The following is a 19,684-nucleotide window of genomic DNA, read 5'->3' on the forward strand; positions in this document are numbered from 1 at the left end:
TATATATATTTTTTAATCTATATTTTTTCATTTTTATGGAGAGCCACTTAGCGCATCCTGGAGCTGAATGTTAGTTCTATATATGTGTAAAGTTTCATCAAGATCAGTTCACTGGTCTAGGAGCTTATTCGTCACAAAAAACAGACAGACAGACAGACAGACACAGACAGAAGGACTGCCATTTATATAGTAGATGTGGTATTTTAACCAATATTGCTGGTTATGTTGAGCTATCTCTGTTTTCAGACAATGAGGAAAAGATGAAGGAGATGGAAATTCGCAGTGAGGCACAGCAAACAGCAATAAAGAACCAAGAAGAAGAAATACAGACTTTGACAGAACAAATGAAGGTAGGGTAACCCAAGTCGTGGAAAGTCAATTTTATGGCATACATTATCATTAAAACTAGTATGAAAGCCCATCAAAAATGATGGGTTGGAATTATTTTATTCGAAATATTCAAGGAGACTGGAAGATATGTTTCATAGCAAGCAGTGTTATTTTAAAACACTACATGTACAAATGTGATCATATTTTCTTTATCTTTTGGGATGTTTTGCTTCCATGGTACAGCTTCGTGAGCGTGCCAAAGTCTGAAGCTTCAGCCGAGCGTCATGTGTGCTTATGTCTTCTTTATTTATAAGACATCCTGCTGACATAAATGAACACTCGTTTTACTCTGCACGCGTTACACATCACATGCAGCGAATATCACCTCCCTGTGCCTTGTGTTTATTGTTATTTTAAAAAAAGTTTCCGCACACCGCCCTTGAGGCCTACTTGCAAGTCACCATCTATAATTCCAAAAGAAGAAACGTAATTACTCTATTATGAGAAAAAAAAATGTTTTTTGAGTTGTTTTTTCAATCCTGAAAAATAGACTGTCGTGTTAAAGGAATGACCTTTAACACCCGACTCAAATTGTCCTTATGAAAGGGGACAGACACATTGTGTGTTATATAGGTAGATATTTCTGTTCTGTCATGCTTTACATTTTGTCACTTTACAAGTAATAAATACATTTTTGACATGGTTTGTGAAAATAACAGTTATGTATGCCTTGTTTTTAAGCTCTGAACTTGAGAGCATATTTGTTTATGGTGTTCAAACTACAGGTGCTGCTGCCTGAAAAAGGAGGTTGGGAGCTGTGGGGTGAGGAGGGGGGGGTGGAGACATGGGGTGGGAGGGTGTTGAATTGCTCTTGCTCATCCTCTTTCTGCTCTGTTCACTCGATCATTCTCTCTGGGTCAGTTTCCATCTGCCTGGAAGTTAGCCAACATCACTGCAATATAAAAACGTGGTGCAAAAGCAGATCCTCTTAACTACATGCCTATTAGCTTACTTCCAATTATAAGTAAGGTCATGGAATCTATCATTGCAGTTGACATTAAATCCTTACTTTTCTCCAATAGACTGATCGCAGATCATCAGTTCTGTTTCAGACCTCATCATTCTACCTTGGACATTCTGCTTCTACTCCCAACAATGAATGGAAGCCATCAATCTCAGACATGAAATCAGGTCCATCTCTGTGGACATATCTCAAGCATTTGATAGAGTCTGGCACCTCACCTTGAGCTCCAAACTCTCTCCTTATATATGGCATCCAAGACCACCTCCTCTCTTGGATCACTGACTTCCTCCACTCAGGTATTCAGTGTGTCGCTCTTAACGGGATCCTCTCATCTCCCTGCCAAGTGACCCAACACAGTATCTTGGGCCGAATTTTTTTCCTCATCTTCATCAATGATCTTTCTGATTCTCTCAAAAATCCTACCTTTCTCTTTGTTGATCAATGATTCCATCCTCAACCATATTATTTCTCATTGTTCAGACAGGCAGGCAGCAACTTCTTCCCTCTCTGCAGACCTCAATAGAATCAGGAGCTCGACTAACACTTGGAATATGTCTTTCAACCCTGACAAATCCCACACACTCACCCTGCATTTGTCTTTGTAATGAGATATTCCCTCCACGTCCTGTTTTTTTTTTTCTGGCTTAAAGCGAGTGCATTCCTTTATCCTAGATTACTGTGGGATGAACAGTAATATTGATTGCTACAGCTCACTTTCACAGAGGTCCCATGAGGCTTGGATACAGTTATAGTCGGCCATCTTCCCTTCCTAGTTAATGCTCCCAAGATGAGCAGTTATGCCCTTGTACCTTCCTTTGTTATAGTTGCATTGATTTTTCCTGCTGGATTGGGGTTTGCTTTTATTAATATTCATGCAACAGTGGTCACTTCATTCAAGGATCATACTTATGAGAATAATAAAGACTAATGCCAATATCCAATATTAATTCAGGATCACAGGGGATGACTAAATCAAGGAGACTGGGGTCCTGCCCCTCTCTGTATCTTGTACAGCTGCTGACATGTTGATGTCGGAATAAGACCTACAGAGTTGCCAGAAGATGTTGAGCTGGGTGGTCATTAGCCCATATGCCGTATTAATCTCTGTGTAGTTAAAGTCACCAACTCAGATGATCTGCTGCTTGGTGTTGGCAAACAACTGCTCAATGAATGAGTTTAAACATTCACAGTTTCCGTGATCACTGGATGGGCTGCGGTAAACACAACCCAACAGTAGGTGGACATTTCTTGCTGGTTTTACCGTGTATAAAACAAATTCCTTCAATTGGAATCAATTTCAACTTCCATAGCATTGAGATCACTTCCTACGTAAACAGCAAACTTTCCCTCATAGCTTCGTTGTCCAAATTTGAGAACACCTTGTACCCCTGCAGACTAATGTATCTTTCTGTTACGAGATGTGTGACTTCTATAATCATAAAAATCAACTTTCATCTCGAGTTCAGCTATCTTGTTGGGAAGAGAGTCAGCCTGAGTGTAGAGTATTTTATACCTTGTTCTTTCTTTAATCCAGTTGTTGAACTTGCTTCCACTGAATGTACACAGAAGTGCATGCAGGACCCCGATCGATACACAGGCTCTCTGTTAATCATGAATAATTCCTGTTCGGCTCACCCGGCACTTTTGTCATGCTCTTTCGTTTTAAGGGATGTACATATATATGGAATTATCGGAGTGCTCCGAACTTGAACCAACGCCGTGATGATGTCATCATGACTGCAAACCCAGAAGGGCCTCCAGCAGTTCAAGAATGCAAAGCCAAAAGCTGTCACCAAGCAGATGAAAAGCGAAGCTACCAACTTGTTTCGCCCTTGTTGGGGCTCGTCAGGACAACACATCGCTGTTTCATCCACTTTGTGACTTTGAAGCTTTTCGGCTGAAATACTGTATTTGGAAACAGATTGTATTTGGAACCCACAAGTGCCATCTGCCACATGGACACATTGTATTTCGCCCACCAATCACAACCAGTTAGCATCATTGTTATAAAATAGGTACGCTATTGTATATACAATCTGGTCTCACCTATCACAGTTAGTGGTGTATCATTGGCCAGTATAGAACCTGAAAAGCTTCAAAGTCACGAAGTGGATGAAATGGTGAAGTGCTGTCCTGACAAGCCCCACAAGGGCCACATGACGCTCGCCATGATCCTATAATTACATTCTGTTCTATAAAAAATTCCATCAATAATAAGAGCAATACATAAAATGTTCTCGACCTTTTGTCAGGTCAGGCCAGATCAGATCTGTGACTTGCTACAGGTATCATGTAAACCTGTACTAACCTGTTTCATGGTGAGGTTGTCAGCGACTAAACTGTCGTCCCCCCCCCCCCCAACACCGGGTTACCTGGTGAGGCGGGTGGACGATATGGACACCCAGCGGGATTAAAAACAAAACCTGTCAAAGGCGGAGGAGCTCCTTGTGAGCCAACGGCCATCCATATCTAGTGCCCAACTGTGTTTGCAGACGTCCTCCTGCAGTTGGGTTACTTTTTTTTTTGGAGGTTGGTGGCAGGATTTGCACTCTGGCCACCGTAAAACCCTTCACTCCTCAAAACATAAGAAAACTGTGAAGAAATTTGAAAAACCACTCCGTGGGAGTACCTCCTGTGCAGCTGCCCTACGCCAGGCAGCTCACCGGATGACGGGATTGGGGCAAATCCTTTGGGACCCCCACTCTTTGATGATGGGAGAAAAACTATGGGGTAACCTTCCCGGGTTAGATTGCGGTAGTGTGTGTGAGGGTGGTGCTGAGGTGTTGTCCACCAGACGGCAGTCTCCTTGGGTTCACCTGAGGCTGTCCCTTCGGGTGGGTGCCTGGAATGTCCTATCCCTAAGAGAGGATGATCACCTGTCTCTGTTATGATTTGAGCTGAAGCGTTTGAACATCAGTATTGCAGCACTCTCTGAGGCTCGGAGACTGGATAGTGGTGAGATCATGGCGGATGGTTACACCTACTATTGGTCTGATCGCTCTGACGTTTACCATGCCCAAGGAGTTGCTGAAGCTGTGCCCAATAAGCTGATTCCAATGGTAATTGAGGTAACACCGGTCAACGAGCGTATTATGAGACGAAGGATTCATCACTCCTTGGGTGTCATTTTTCTGTTCTCTGAAAATCTCCGACTGAGGCGAGTGATCTCACCATGAAGGACGCATTCTATGCCATGCTCAAGTCTGTGGCTGATCAGTGCCCCAGGCGAGATACTCTTCTAGTTTTGGGGGATTTCAATGCATCGACTAGAACTGATAGGGATGGTTATGAGATGTGTGTTGGTCCCCATGGGTCAGGAACTGTGAACCTGAATAGCACCAAGTTCCTTGACTTTGCAAGAAGTCATGGACTTATAGTGGCTGGCTAATGGTTTCAGCGCCCACAAAGCTCATCACTAGACTTGGTATTCCAATGCTGGTGGTGTGGCAAAGGAGATTGACCATGTGCTCGTTGATGATCGCTGGAAGATGATCCAGAACTGCAGGGTCTACCGGAGTGCTGAGTTCCTCAATACTGACCACAGGCTTGTGGTAGCAACTCTGAAGTTGCAGGTTAAATCCTGGAGAATGGTACCATCCCAGCCTCGGCTGGATGTTGGCAAGCTCAAGGATGAGAGGATAGGTGAGGAGTTTGCAAACAGGCTGAGTGGGCAGGTTGGGCGTCTGTGTGCTTTTGGTAATCCCAAAGAGAGTTGTGGAGTGCCTTCAAGACCACCATCCTTGATGATGCCAGTGGATGTTTTGGAACTCACCGAAGGGTGAAGAAGAATTTTGTCTCTCAAAGGACACTGAATACCATTGATGAGAGACGCAGGGCCAGGCTTAATGACAGAGCCAAGCTTCTCAGGGAGTTGAGGCATAAAACTGTTCGTGCACTGAGGTTGACAACAAGGAGGTCTATGTGCGAAGAATCTGTGAGGGGGGTAAAGCATCACCTGTGGTCAAGTGTTTCTCATCCTGCTTACAGGGGAATTCGCACATTGCCTTCGTCCAAGCCTGTCTCTCGGTGGACTGCAGTTAAAGCGGAAGGTGGAAGGCTCTTGACAGAGGAGTCTGAAGTGAATGCCGCTGGGCTGGTTACTTTGAGCTGTTGTACCAGGCTGATCCACCAGCTGTTGAGTTGGATATCAGGGGTAAAACTGTCCCTGTTGTTGACCCTCCAATCAACTGTGATCCACCTTTGTTTGTGGAAACACAGGCTGTGATGAACTGGTTGAAATGGGGTAAAGCTCCTGGGATCTGTGGCATCCTTGCTGAACTTCTTCAGGCTGGTGGAAATGCTGCACACATGTCGATGCATGCAGTTCTGTGCTCTGCCTGGAACACAGGCATCATCCCAACTGACTGGAAGACAACTACCGAGGGGTGACGCTGCTCTCAGTGCGGGGTAAGGTCTTTGCTCAGATATTTCTTGATTGGGTTTGCCACCATCTGCTTGAGCACCAGCACCCAGAGAAGTCAGGCTTTACACCAAAGAGGTCAATGATTGATCGTATCATTGCCCTTCAGGTCCTCACCGAACCCAGACAAGAGTTTCAGCAGTGGCTGCTTGCAGTCTATGTGGATCTCTGCAAAGCATTTGATTCAGTGAATTCGGATGCCCTCTGGAGGATTCTCAGTTTTTGTGGGGTGCCACCCAAACTGACCAATTTGATGTCTGAACTATACTCTGGTGGTGAGAGTGCTGCGAGATGTGGTGATACCATCTCTGACTTATTTCCAGTTGTTACTGAAGTTTATCAGGGGTGTGTACTGGCCCTCACACTTTTCAGCGTTTTTATGGACTGGATTCTGGGGAGGATTCAGAGAGATCAAGCTGTGGTGCGTCAATTCGGAATGTCATGATCTCTGATCTTGATTTCGCAGATGATGCAGTCATCTTCGCAGAGACTCTGGATATTCTTTTGGTGGCCCTCGTGGTGCTGAATGAGGAGTCAGAGCCACTGGGATTTGGGTTTCCTGGGTCAAAACTAAGATTCAGGCTTTCAATGACATATTGGAAGCTGCTATCTTGTTTGTACCTGTTCGTGGTGAGGATGTTGAGGTCACAGAGAGATTCACTTACCTTGGCAGTGATATTCATGTTTCTGCTGGCTGTGAGCCAGAGGTCAATAGACATCTGGATCGGGCCTGGGGAGTCAGGGATTCACTATATCATGGGGTGTGGTGCTGTCGGTACCTGTGCAGGAGAATGAAAGTCCAAGTCTTCAGGTCCTTGGTGCTTCCAGTCTTGCTCTACAGATGTGAGACTTGGTCTCTGACCAGGAATCTGAGATGGAGTCTTAATTCCTTTGGTACCACGTCTCTTCAGAGAATCCTTGGCTCTCAATGGTCGGAATTTGTGTCCACTGAGCAGTTGCTGAGAGAGACTCGCATGAGATTTCTTACCTGCATAGTCCGTGAGTGTCAGCTGCGGCTGTGTGGACATGTGACTCGTTTTCTTGATGCTCATCCTGCTCACTAGATGCTCTCAGTGAGAGAGTCTCATGAGTGGAGGAGGCCAATGGGCCAACCACATGCCTCGTGGTTGCAGCAGGTTGATCAGCATATAAAGGAGATGGGGTTGGGCCAGGCATTTGTCTGGGGGATGGCCAGATGGAGACCCCTGGAGTACCGGCGGAAAGTGGACGCTGTGATGTGCTGCTCTGGCGCATGCTCCCATACCTGACATGACCTGACCTTTTGGGTTACACACATAACTGACACGAGAATGAACACGGATGTATGTCTCAATGCACCTGCACTTACAACATAGAGCCATCATAGACAAACACATTTACTGACACAGGAGCCAATAAAGAAATGTCAAGTGCACCCACAGCCATAATAATATGCAGAAAGGATTTAGGCATATACGTAAAATTTAGAGTTAAAAATTTTTTCACCATCGTCATGCTACACATAGCAGGACAAGGATATTTGCTTTGTGTGTTTTCTCATTTGGTGTGAAGGGATAACCTGACAATGCTATGTTTTCTTTGTTTCCTTCCCATCCAGATCAGCCAACAATCTTATGAAAAGAAGTTTAAAGAAATGCAGGGACATCTGAATAAGCCACCAAAGAAATCTTCGAGGTGTACCATTTCGTGATTTGCCAAAAGGTGACCACGTGTGACTTCTTTAAGGTCACACTGAGGTGAACAGAGCTGCTATCCACCAGGAGCGACTCCTTGAGGAATATCTGCCTAAGAGAGATTCCGATGAGAATCGTTCTACAGAGTAACCATGAAAAATATGCGTTTGCCTCATGACGTCACCAAATGACGTCATAATGTCTCAAGCCTGACATATCTAGAAAGCACTCATCGAGGTGTTCAATTTGAGGTACTACATGATATGGTTCCTAAAACGTGAAAATTTGACCTTGGGGTCAAATATGTTTGACCTTAGGCGCAAACCATGAAGGTCAAGGCCAATCGCCACCAAAAATTAATCAGCTGAGCGCCAGACCATGAACTATATTCCCATGAAGTTTGAAGACGATCCGATCAAAATTACTCAAAAAATAAGGGTTTCGTCGACTCCCCTGATTTGCGACAAAGTGACCTTGACCTTTGACCTTGACCTTCAAAATTTTATGCACTGAACGGGACCTCTATAGGCCTCTGATATGCGAAGTTACAAAAATTTCCAATGATAACTGTGCTCTGCAGAGTGATTTATACGTGATTACAGACAAAAAAAAAAACATATGAAGGTCAAGGCCAATCGCCACCAAAAATTAATCAGCTGAGCGCCAGACCATGAACTATATTCCCATGAAGTTTGAAGACTATCTGATCAAAATTACTCAAAAAATAAGGGTTTCGTCGACTCCCCTGATTTGCGACAAAGTGACCTTGACCTTTGACCTTGACCTTCAAAATTATGTGTACTGAAAGGGACCTCTATAGGCCTCTGATATGCGAAGTTACAAAAATTTCCAATGATAACTGTGCTCTGCAGAATTTTTTATACGTGATTACAGACAAAAAAAACAAACAAAAAAAAAAAACATACAAGCTGACTAACATATCTTGCAAAAACTTCGTTTTGGCAAGATAAAAATGCTAATTTTTCATGGCAACAATGAAAGTTTGTACAACCCAAGTTTTTGGTAAATGGTAATTATGTTTATTTTGAAAACTAACACCAGAAGCCAGGTTGGAGTCAGCTATATCAACTCGAATGGAGCAAATGAAGGTGCAGAGATCACTTTATCATCCCCTGTGATACGTCTGCTCGAGCACATGTTTGTCTCATATCATACCCTTCAAGATGCCGTCATGAGTCGGAAGGTTGTTCCAAAATATCTTCTTCGAAATAAAATTGATGAAAAAAAATCATTGGATGGGCCACTTGGACACAGCAATGTCTCTACAACGTACATGTCACTGTTGCAATCTTGTTCTAATCACAAAGCAGCCAAACACTGTGATGCCAAGTACCCTGAAAACAAGATAGAAACAAACAGATTTAATCTGTTTGTCTCATGGAAATATATTTAAATATCTACAATGATATGGATTTGTAAAAAAAACAAATCGCTGCTGGGAAAAAAAATTGATGAAATTGTGTTGTTGCTAAATCTGGGATTGACAAATGTCTCGAAAAGGAGTTCCACTATGTCCTCTCCTATGCAACTAAAAGCAGATGGACATGAAAGTGAGAGTGTTGCCTGAAAGTGGAGATGCACTGTCAAACCATTACCCAATGTTTCTGGTAGCTTGTACATGTTCACTGCGTTTGAGCCTGGGGAGTAACTGCTGAAATCTATCTGTCCGGCTTCTTCCCGACATCTTTGTTCTTTGTTCCTTTCACATTTCTTTCTACTTTTTCACAAAACTCTTCATTCATTCCAATTATTGCTTTTGAGGTCATCTTTTCGAGCATGACCTAATAATATTGGTGTTGAGAGGAGAGGTGACAAACCGTCCGTCTGTCCGTCCACAATGAAGTTGAAGCGGGAGATCTGGTCATAAGTGATCCTGATAGAAGTCGATGAGACGTACACGATGGCATGACTTTCAAGGTCACCGGAGGTCAAGGTCAAGGTCACGAGGCCTTTGAAGTTGTGAAAATGACGATTTTCAAATTCTATCTCCTCCGCCATTTCTCAAGCGATCTTGAATGTGATTGTGGCATATGAATCTAGGGGACAATATCTAAATTTTGATCGGGCCGGATTTTCGATATTCGCTTTCCTTTTCGTGTCACGTGACTTCAAAGTTGGCAAAAAATGCGAAAATGACGATTTTCATGCGAAAATGACGATTTTCAAAATCTATCTCCGCCATTTCTCAAGCGATCTTGAATTTGATTGTGGCATATGAATGTATGGGACAATATCTAAATTTGGTCAGCCCAGATTTTCGATATTCGCTTTCGTTTTCGTGTCACGTGACTTCAAAGTTAGCAAAAAATGCGAAAATGACGATTTTCAAAATCCATCTCCTCCTACATTTCTCAAGCGATCTTGAATTTGATTGTAGCATATGAATGTATGGGACAATATCTAAATTCGGTCAGGCAGGATTTTCTATATTCGCTTTCGTTTTTGTGTCACGTGACTTCAAAGTTGGCAAAAAATGCGAAATGACGATTTTCATGCGAAAATGACGATTTTCAAAATCCATCTCCTCCTACATTTCTCAAGCGATCTTGAATTTGATTGTAGCATATGAATGTATGGGACAATATCTAAATTCGGTCAGGCAGGATTTTCTATATTCGCTTTCGTTTTTGTGTCACGTGACTTCAAAGTTTGCAAAAAATGCGAAATGACGATTTTCATGCGAAAATGACGATTTTCAAAATCTACCTCCTCCTACATTTCTCAAGCGATCTTGAATTTGATTGTGGCATATGAATCTATGGGACAATATCTAAATTTTGTCAGCCCGGATTTTCGATATTCGCTTTCGTTTTTGCGTCACGTGACTTCAAAGTTTGCAAAAACTGCCCTTCCTTTAGGAGGCTATATATTTTCTCGCAAAGATGACCGTCACTCCCGCATGGGGGTAATTTTATTCTCTCTTTCATCTCTTTTGCTTTCTATTTCTCTCTTTCTTTATCTATCTCTCCAAGGAGAAGTGAATTCTTGCAGAAAGTTTTCTGTAAGGCTCACTTCGCTGCACCTGGATGGGTTTTTGAGGGTAGTGGAGTCGTGGCTGAAACCCGAATCCTATACAGTTTTCCTCCTAATGACTTAATCTATGGTCTTTACTTTTTCGGGTTCCTTCTTGGTCTTCCGTTTGATTTGAAACACGATTTTTGTGTATACATGGGGGAGAGAGATCACGAGGTGGCAGTGGACAGCAGATTTGAAGGGCTGAAGGTAACACCATCACACAACACTCAGGAGGACAGTTCCACAGGTAAGAGAAGAGGGGATCATTATTAAGCCTAACCTTTGGAAGCGTAAGAAATTATTATGTCAGGCTAAGGTCTCATGTAACATAAGTTTTGTCAGACAAAGTTAGTGAGTGTGCGGTGTCCAAGATGTCACACACCAAACGTTTAATCAGATCAGATCAGATCATGAAGCATGCTCTACACCAGGGTATTGGTGCTACCGGGGCAGTTTCTATGGCTAGCGTTACAATCTTGGCCAAGTCGCCACTTCGACACAGTCAAGGCAGGAATTTGGAATTTGTTCATGGTATCGGCGATAGCTTGCCGACTCTTTGTGAAGGACACCAATGGGTCTTTAATGCCCACAAACTAATGCAGGCAGATGGGATGCTGGTTCAACATCCATCCGAGGGACGACACACACATTGATGAATCACCCTGCCTGTGAAACACCCAGATGGTAGTTTATAGCTGGATCAGGATTCAACGTCATAGTCAGGTGGCTTACAGACAAATTTTCACTTTATGGGGACAGACCGGATAAAAGCACCAAATTTTTCCACTTGTTCCTTGATGCATTAGTTATGATATTTTGGTAGGACCCATCTAATCAGAGCATGCTGAGGATATTTAATCAGCTAATTTGTCCGTCTGTCTGTCTGCCCATCAGATCAGCCATTTTTCTTGCGATTCAAATGGTTACTGCCCTGAAAGAACATAACTAAGAACATCTATCTTATAGTAAATTTGTATATTACCACAGGGTATGACTATTATAATCTCAGATAACCTTGACCTATATTTATGGCCAAAACTCGGTCAAATTGTGATAATTTATATATTTTATTACTATTTATTTATCGAACTTTGATGGTTATTTTTCGATAACCCATTTAACTATTCAGTTTATTAGGTCATCTCTTAGAGCATGACCTAATAATATGGGTGTCGATGTCCTTCGATCCGTCCGTCCGTCCGTCCGTCCGTTCACAATGAAGTTGAAGCGGGAGATCTGGTCATTAGTAATCCTGATAGAGGTCGATGAGACGTACACGATGGTATGACATTCAAGGTCACCGAAGGTCAAGGTCAAGGTCACGAGGCCTTTGAAGTTGCGAAAATGATGATTTTCAAAATCTATCTCCTCCTACATTTCTCAAGCGATCTTGAACTTGATTGTGGCATATGAATGTATGGGACAATATCTAAATTTGGTCAGGCCGGATTTTCGATATTCTCTTTCGTTTTCGTGTCACGTGACTTCAAAGTTGGCAAAAAATGCGAAAATGACGATTTTCAAAATCCATCTCCTCCTACATTTCTCAAGCGATCTTGAATTTGATTGTAGCATATGAATGTATGGGACAATATCTAAATTCGGTCAGGCAGGATTTTCTATATTCGCTTTCGTTTTTGTGTCACGTGACTTCAAAGTTGGCAAAAAATGCGAAATGACGATTTTCATGCGAAAATGACGATTTTCAAAATCTACCTCCTCCTACATTTCTCAAGCAATCTTGAATTTGATTGTGCCATATGAATCTATGGGACAATATCTAAATTTGGTTGGGACGGATTTTCGAATTTCGCTTTTATTTTCGCGTCACGTGACTTCAAAGTTTGCAAAAACTGCCCTACCTTCAGGAGGCTATATATTCTCTACTGGGCATGGTAAAAGTTAGTGAATGGTGTCATTGCATAGCAGCTGACCTTGTATATTATATATTTATACATTTTCCGCCGAAGGTGCAAAAGTTTCAAAACGCGAAATCTAAACGTCAGCATTTATTTTCAAAATATAATTTCGTGCACGCGCGCCAAAATGCCGAGTCATCTTTAACCAAACTGCACAGTTCGAGCTGCGCAGTGGAGCTGCGCAGTGGAGCTGCACAGTGGAGCTGCGCAGTTGAGCTGCGCAGTAGAACTGCACAGTAGTCTTCGGTCATACCTGAACATTGAGAACTTGTGGTATTATTTCTCGCAGAGATGACCGTCACTCCCGCACGGGGGTAAATTTATATATTATTATTAATGTTTGCGATAAAGTAATTATATTAGGTGCATATAACAGGATTATCAACACTGTAGAAGTCTGTCACATGGTGACCCTCAAGGTAAGAGAGGGAGGGCTTCAGAGATCGGTGCTACAGTATTTTTGCTTGGAATTTCCTGTCAGAAAGTGTGTTTTCCTGATACTACTGTTACATAGGACTACAATGGGTTTTGCTGTGAAGATTTGGATGTTTGATCAGGTAATTGTAATACAATTTCTACTTAAAAGCCTTTGAACATTTTATAGAATATGATGTAGATACCATACAATATCCTTCACCACCATAACAGATGACAGGGAAGAGTTAGCTGGATTGCTGCTGTCTTTAACGATAGTAATCCCTGTTGACATCATCAGGCCATGTCCTAGAATTATGACATCAGGTCATGACCTATATTCCTATATAAGAGCTGAGCATTAAACTATTAAAGGAATGAGCAACAGTGCAGGCCTCATGATTTAGAAAGTGTATGTATCCAGGGAATGTATCCATATTCTCATCCCAAATGGTTACTTTGTAATGTGAAACTAAACAAACAGTCAGAGCATACTGAAAAGCCTATAGAACTATACTATGTGTTTTGGCTGGACAATATATTTATTACATCTGGACAGAATGTAGTGGCCAGAGGTGCTAATCATTACATGTTGCCATGCTACCACGAAGAGGCAGACACCAGACTGTTGATTCACATTCAGGATGCTCTGGAAACAGGATCTACCACGTGTTTGGTACACACTGTGGACACTGATGTTCTCGTCATCCTAATCAGCAAATTTCATGACCTGGTCGCCATTTATCCAAGTACAGACATCTGGATAGCATTTGGAACAGGCAAGGATTTTGTTCATCTTCATGTCAATTCCATTTGTCATAGGCTGGGCAAAGAGAGATCTGTAGCCTTGCCTGGATTCCACAGCTTCACACGTTGTGACACAACATCCGGTTTCTTTGGCAAGGGGAAAAAAGTGGCATTGGAGACCTGGAATTCACTTCCTGAAGTTACCCAAACATTCAGCTATATGGCACTGAATCCATACAAGCATATGGATTTGGACTCTCAGCACTTCCAGATCCTTGAGCACTTCACTGTCCTTCTATATGACAAAACAAGCAGTTTGGAATCAGTCAATGAAGTAAGGAGGGTGTTATTCTGTCAGAGGAATAAGACAATGGAGAATATACCACCAACTCAGGATGCTCTCATACAGCACACAAAGCGTGCAGCTTACCAGACAGGCATCTGGGCAACTAGCCTTTTGCCTCAGCAGAACACTCCTACTCCAGAGGGCTGGGGTTGGACTTGGGAGATGGAAAATCAGACATGGTTTCCCGTCTGGACCACCCTACCCATTTCCTCTAAGGCGTGTAATGAACTGGTGAAGTGTGGGTGCAAGAGCAAGAATGGTTGCGGTACCAGGTGTGCCTGAAAAAAGGTCCAGTGGAGATGTACTGAACTTTGCAGCTGTACATGTCAAAAGTAGGGAATATGCTATCAATACGTTTATTCCTGTTCTACTTGAACAATAGGAGGTGTCATTTATATTATCATATGGGACATTGTTTGAGACCAGGCTCAGTGAACTAGATTTGTTGCCCTCCAGTGAGCCACTGGAGACCCAGATATTATGTTTGTCACAATGATCACTCCAATACTGCATACATGTATACCTTGATATGGAGTGCATTTGGTTGTTTGCGATATTCAAAGTGGTAAAGAACATTACATGTATAATGGTATGTTATAAAGTAAATAAATATTTTTAAAAAACATTTCATGTGATTTGACAAATGAGATATAATATTTTTTCAGAAGATCAACTATTTTAAAGAAATTTATGAAAGAATACAGAATATCTTATCATTCTGTGTGCATATTTAACAAAATATGGCATAATACACTAAAATGGTATATAATGGTGTCATAGCTTCGATCACATGAGTCCTACAAAAAAATGAAAGTTTATACATCAAGCTCGTAACACATAAAAATTGGTGCTTTTATCTGGTATGTCCCCATCAAGTTGCTAAATGTTTTTAAGGGAGCAATGAACCATCATGCAAACGGAATATATGCAAATTAGAAGATGAAAACTGTGAGTTTATTGGTAGTATAGTAATGTAGTATTTGTAGTATTATATAATGACTAAGTAGTAACAGAATATAAGGATTGTGATTATGTCTTTTTATGTCATGTTATGTCTGTTTACAAGAGTACTGTTCATGTTTACTTACTGCATTGAATAATGTCTCAGAAATCAACAAATAACCATTAACTAGTGTATTATTTTTCATGTAAACACATACTTTCAATAAATAACTCATTTATTGATATTATTCATAGTATAATTGCATTCCTTGTCCAATTATACTATGAATAATATCAATAAATGAGTTATTTATTGAAATATTGAAATATAATTGCATTCCTTGTCCAGCCTGGTGTTGCCGCAGTGGTTAGGGCAGCGGCTTGGGATCCAAAAGGTCCTGAGTTCAAGCCCCGTTGGGCCACTGAATTAATACACCAGGGGGTTGACTCAGCCTGTCATCCTTCCGAGGTCGGCGAAATGAGTACCAGTATACTGGGCCGGTGTATACCCCGGTTAAAATAGGTGTACCATATCCCTGTGTCGTAGGAGGCGACCAGGGTTGCGTCAGGAAGGGCATCCGGCGTAAAACATGTGCCAAATCACTATGCGGATCATACAGATGATCCGCTGTGGCGACCCCTAACGGGAGCAGCCGAAAGAAGAAGAATAATTGCATTCCTTGTCCCAGAAAATGTGTGTTTAGACACCAAGATTGCTATCTTAAGTGGCATAGAAGCTGAGATAATGGCACTTTTACATGGTGTTTTTACATGGTGGCCATCTTGGAATCCAAGATGGCCACCATCCTCTATCTTGAGGACGTGGGTCCTACCAAAAATTTTAATCTAAGGAAATGGATAGCACATGGAAAAAGTTTGGTGCTTTTATCCGGCGTGTCCCCAAAATTTTGTTAAGCCACCTGACTATCAGGACAGACCATTTAGAGGCGAGTGTGCATACCTCTAGGCCATCCTGCCAGCCTTGTACAAATGTTACATCACTGGAAATGAAAGAATGTGTTATAATTGACCGCTAAATATCTCTACCTTTGACAATAAACCTCAATTACCACAACCAATTACTACTGTACAATTACCATAAATTAAACGGAGTGGCACTGTGGTTGCAATTACCATAAACCAGACTAAGTGGTACTGTGGTTAGAACATCCGCTCCAAATCTGGGTTGTCGGTGATTTGAACCCCTGCCAAGTCCTACCAAAGACTTTAATGGTACGTGCTGCTTCCTTGTTTGGCGCTCAGCATTTAAAGTATAGAATACGGACAAACCCCGTGGGTTGGAATTCCATGGAGCTGGGGGTCGAGAGAGGTGGGGGGGGGGGTTGATTTCCCCATACATTCCCCACTGACTCATGTGGAGAGAAAAGTGACATTACCAGATGGTGTCACCAGCCACCAGAGTGCTCTGTCAGATTTCTTGGAAAATAAAATACAACTAACGAGGTTACGCTGAGGAAGAGATATGTACAGACAATTGTAAAATATTTATTAATAAACAAAAGGGGGGTTATCTCTTTTCCAGGAGAGTGGAGTATTTAACAGGCCAATGAGGTACAATCAGTTTTCTTGATCTAGTTGATTGGATCCAGTTGATTATCACAAAAGGTACATTCAGTATCTAATAAAAGAGTAATTTAAAGAATCTGACTGAAATTTACTTGTGGTGCCCCATGAATACTGTCAAAACCTCTTCATTCCGAATTCCTGGTCCTCGGATCAGCTCTGGGAATGAAACGCTTCTCCGTGATCTTCAACCTCCGACAGAATTCTTTGGCTTCTATCTCGCTGTCCCTTGTTCGTAGAAAATGCAGTGTTTCACTGTCTGAAAGGTAAGGGAAGATTCAAAGGGATCTTGGCTCAGTGACTATTCAATGCTTGTGTTCACTCAATATTGAGGCCAAAGGTTTGGACTTCAGCATTGACTTTATTCGGATGGGAAGGGACAGCATAGGGTGGAACACTAACCTTCGGCATATGGCGTCTGCAACAACAAGCTCCTCGTGATGCTGGATGCCTCATCCGTCCCGAGGCCTTGAGATTCCTGCAAGCCGAGCATGGCCTCACCCAGCACAGCTTTTCGTAAGCCCCATGTTGCCTTGACCTGAAGCACGAGGCATGAGCCGGGTTGGGCACGGCTGGCCGCCGGCACAAGCCTGTGCACACGTGGACATCACTACATTCTAGGCTCAGCTGTTATTGTATGTTTTAAATTAATTGAGTGTTTAACAAACATGTTCAATCAGTTAGTCGGTCAGCCAGGTATTATCCGTTAGAAGCCGCCAGTGCAGTCTCACAGCAAGGAATAGGGTGGAGAGTTGCCATTACCTTCCCAATATCAATTAAAGGAAGAGTACTGAAACAATAATCATGAGTTGCCTTTTTATTATTTTTTAAATTATGATCTAAGGCTCATAATGGAGATCACACACACACACACACACACACACACACACACACACACACACACACACACACACACACACACACACACACACACACACACACACACACACACACACACACACACACACCTGTTAGATGAGCCAAACACAGCCAATGAGCTTGGGGGAAGTTCCGTTACTTGCCAGGGCACTCTGGGTACCAGTGATGTCACAACAATGGTGCCACCTTTCTCACCGCACTCAGCGGGGGAGTTCCTAAAGAGGAATTTCCTCCTCCCGATGGATGCCAACCAGTGGGGATTTTCTGTGCTCTATCCTTTTTGAAAGCAAGCAGCACGTACCATTTTTAAAGTCTTTGGTGTGACACGGCTGGGGTTCGAACCACTGACCTCCCAGACTCAGATTCAGAGCAGACGCTCTAACAATTACACCACCGAATGTAGTTTATATGACCTACTCTTTTTCGATGAGCACCATGGGATTGGGAGGGTATACCAGTGAATGCAGCTGGTTTAATCTCCCCTTCAAAAGGATGGTGTATTCGAGTCGATGGTGCGATGTTTAAACCATGAAGGCAAAACTTTATATTCAGATCCTACTATCTTGGAAATTGATCCCAGTTTATAGACAAATCCAAAGATGAGCATACTCATTGTCCTGTCAGTCCAATAGGTCCTTCCTGAAAGAACCTGCGCTTGTCTACTGAATCAAAAGTGTTTTAGAAGTTCTGTTGAGGAAGGGAGGCAAGCAAAGGTAGAGAGCTGATGCAAAACAATGGGAAGGAATTTGAAATGAGTTCAGAGTACCAGTACACAAAGTTCTGGTACAGGGGTAGGGATTTGGTTTGGTGTAGACAATACGTAAATAGATCCTAAAGTTATGCACAATGTCTCCATCCAAATTAGAGCTTTCCCTTTGTTCCCATTTTTGATTAAATACACTGAAACTCACAATTTGAAGGTCTCTCTGATGGAGATGTGCACCCCATGCTTGTGTGGCTTGGTCTTGCGGTCATGGCTCGCGAAAAAGATGTGGTGTGGTCGTAACATCAGCTTAATGTACACCTTGAGGCTGCTCAGTGCAGGCCAACACAGCAAGCCTTGCCACTGACCTGGGAGCAAATTGAACCAAATTTACATTTGGATTTTTTGGTGTTACGGTCCAAATACCACAAATACGTCCTATCCGGTGTGCTTTTGCTGGGGTGTAAGGTCATTTCATTAAGGATACAAAGTCTCAATTTAACATCTCACATTTCACTGAATAAATATCAATTCATTTTAAACTACGGTACCTTAAAGATGGGAAACAGGTTACCATTGCAATGTAGGTTGTGTTAGGGTATGGATGTTAAAGTTCAATTGATGGTTTCAATCAGAGATTTGTAAATAATGAGGAGGCCTTTGCTTTTTGGTGTGAGCTCCATTGATGTAGTTTATCTCCACCACCGAAGGTGGACAGAGGTGATGTTTTCACCCCTGTTGGTTTGTTTGTTTGTCTGTGAGCAGGATATCTCAAAAAGTGGTGGACGGATTCGGATGAAACCTGGTTGGACATGTTGGTTGTGTGACAAGGACGAATTGATTAGATGTTGGTGAAGATCTGGATTCGGCAACTCGAATTTTTTTTAATGAATCTTCATTCACCATTGAGTAATTGGGCTAAAAACGATATAGGGCATAACATCTCAAAAAGTTGTAGAAGGATAATGACAAAACTCGGTGCATGAGTTGGGTAGGTGACAAGAACAAGCCGATTAGATTTTGGTTCAGGTCCGAATCCAGATCCGGCCTATCAGTGCAATACAAAACGTAAACTGTTCAGCCTAGCGGACGGTAGATGCACAATGTATGCAACATCATATGTTGCTCATCTACTGTATGAATTCCCATCCTGATGTCACAAAGAAAATATAGATCATAAAGTTTCACTGTTTGATGACGACTTTCAAGAGGCATTCCATCATCACCTTGTGCTTTCCCCCTACACCCACTCGTGAACTCTACTGTTGCAGACACCTCACCCTTTCGATTTCTTCAATATTGGCTTTTCCTATCGTTGTCTAGTTTTGTCTTGTACACCATGCTCTCTAGTCTATGCAAAGTGTCGGTTCTGCTGAAACAGTTTATGTTGCTATGGTTACAATCCTGGATGGGTTGCCACTCCGACTCACAATTCTTGACTGAGGGTGCAGGAATTTGCAATTTGTTTAGAATGCTGGTGATAATTCGCTTACTTTTCATGAAGGACACCATGTGATCTTTAATATACACCAACTAATGCTTGCAGACGGGACGCCCAGTTTAACATCCATCTGAGTTATGGTCAGATCCACATCCAAAAAAAAACATCCAAAAAAAGTTATGGTCCGGACAGACACACTGACAGACAGACAGACAGACACACACAT

At 42.4% G+C, this 19,684-nt stretch overlaps 3 protein-coding genes across 9 annotated transcripts in view; 2 read left to right on the forward strand and 1 right to left on the reverse strand.

Annotated features, from left to right (window-relative positions):
• LOC147012007 (guanylate-binding protein 2-like) overlaps positions 1 to 8,699 on the forward strand; it is a 62,854-nt gene extending 54,155 nt beyond the window's left edge. The window contains exons 9-10 of the mRNA XM_085856596.1: positions 247 to 350; positions 7,372 to 8,699. Coding sequence (XP_085712722.1) covers positions 247 to 350; positions 7,372 to 7,464 — 197 coding nt within the window. The 3' untranslated portion in view covers positions 7,465 to 8,699. The remainder of the gene's footprint in view (positions 1 to 246; positions 351 to 7,371) is intronic.
• The window catches only part of LOC147012008 (BAI1-associated protein 3-like), a 176,012-nt gene that overhangs the window by 43,545 nt on the left and 112,783 nt on the right, over positions 1 to 19,684 (reverse strand). For 5 of the 7 annotated variants that reach the window (XM_085856533.1, XM_085856536.1, XM_085856532.1 and 2 more), the window contains 3 exons: positions 18,226 to 18,385; positions 16,838 to 17,025; positions 16,338 to 16,694 (listed from right to left, as the gene is read on the reverse strand). In XM_085856533.1, coding sequence (XP_085712659.1) covers positions 16,564 to 16,694; positions 16,838 to 17,025; positions 18,226 to 18,385 — 479 coding nt within the window. In that variant the 3' untranslated portion in view covers positions 16,338 to 16,563. Of the gene's footprint in view, positions 1 to 16,337; positions 16,695 to 16,837; positions 17,026 to 18,225; positions 18,386 to 19,684 lie in introns of those variants that run through there. The other 2 variants (XM_085856531.1, XM_085856530.1) reach the window with 1 other exon arrangement.
• On the forward strand, positions 8,824 to 15,307 carry LOC147012011 (uncharacterized). The gene has a single exon (XM_085856608.1). It carries the CDS (start codon positions 13,244 to 13,246, stop codon positions 14,189 to 14,191), a length of 948 nt encoding a protein of 315 aa, XP_085712734.1. The 5' UTR covers positions 8,824 to 13,243; the 3' UTR covers positions 14,192 to 15,307.

This window comes from Eptatretus burgeri, chromosome 15, assembly GCF_056783735.1.
Source record: "Eptatretus burgeri isolate ZD-2024b chromosome 15, Ebu_testis_v1, whole genome shotgun sequence".
In the NCBI taxonomy this organism is placed as follows: Eukaryota; Metazoa; Chordata; class Myxini; order Myxiniformes; family Myxinidae; genus Eptatretus; species Eptatretus burgeri.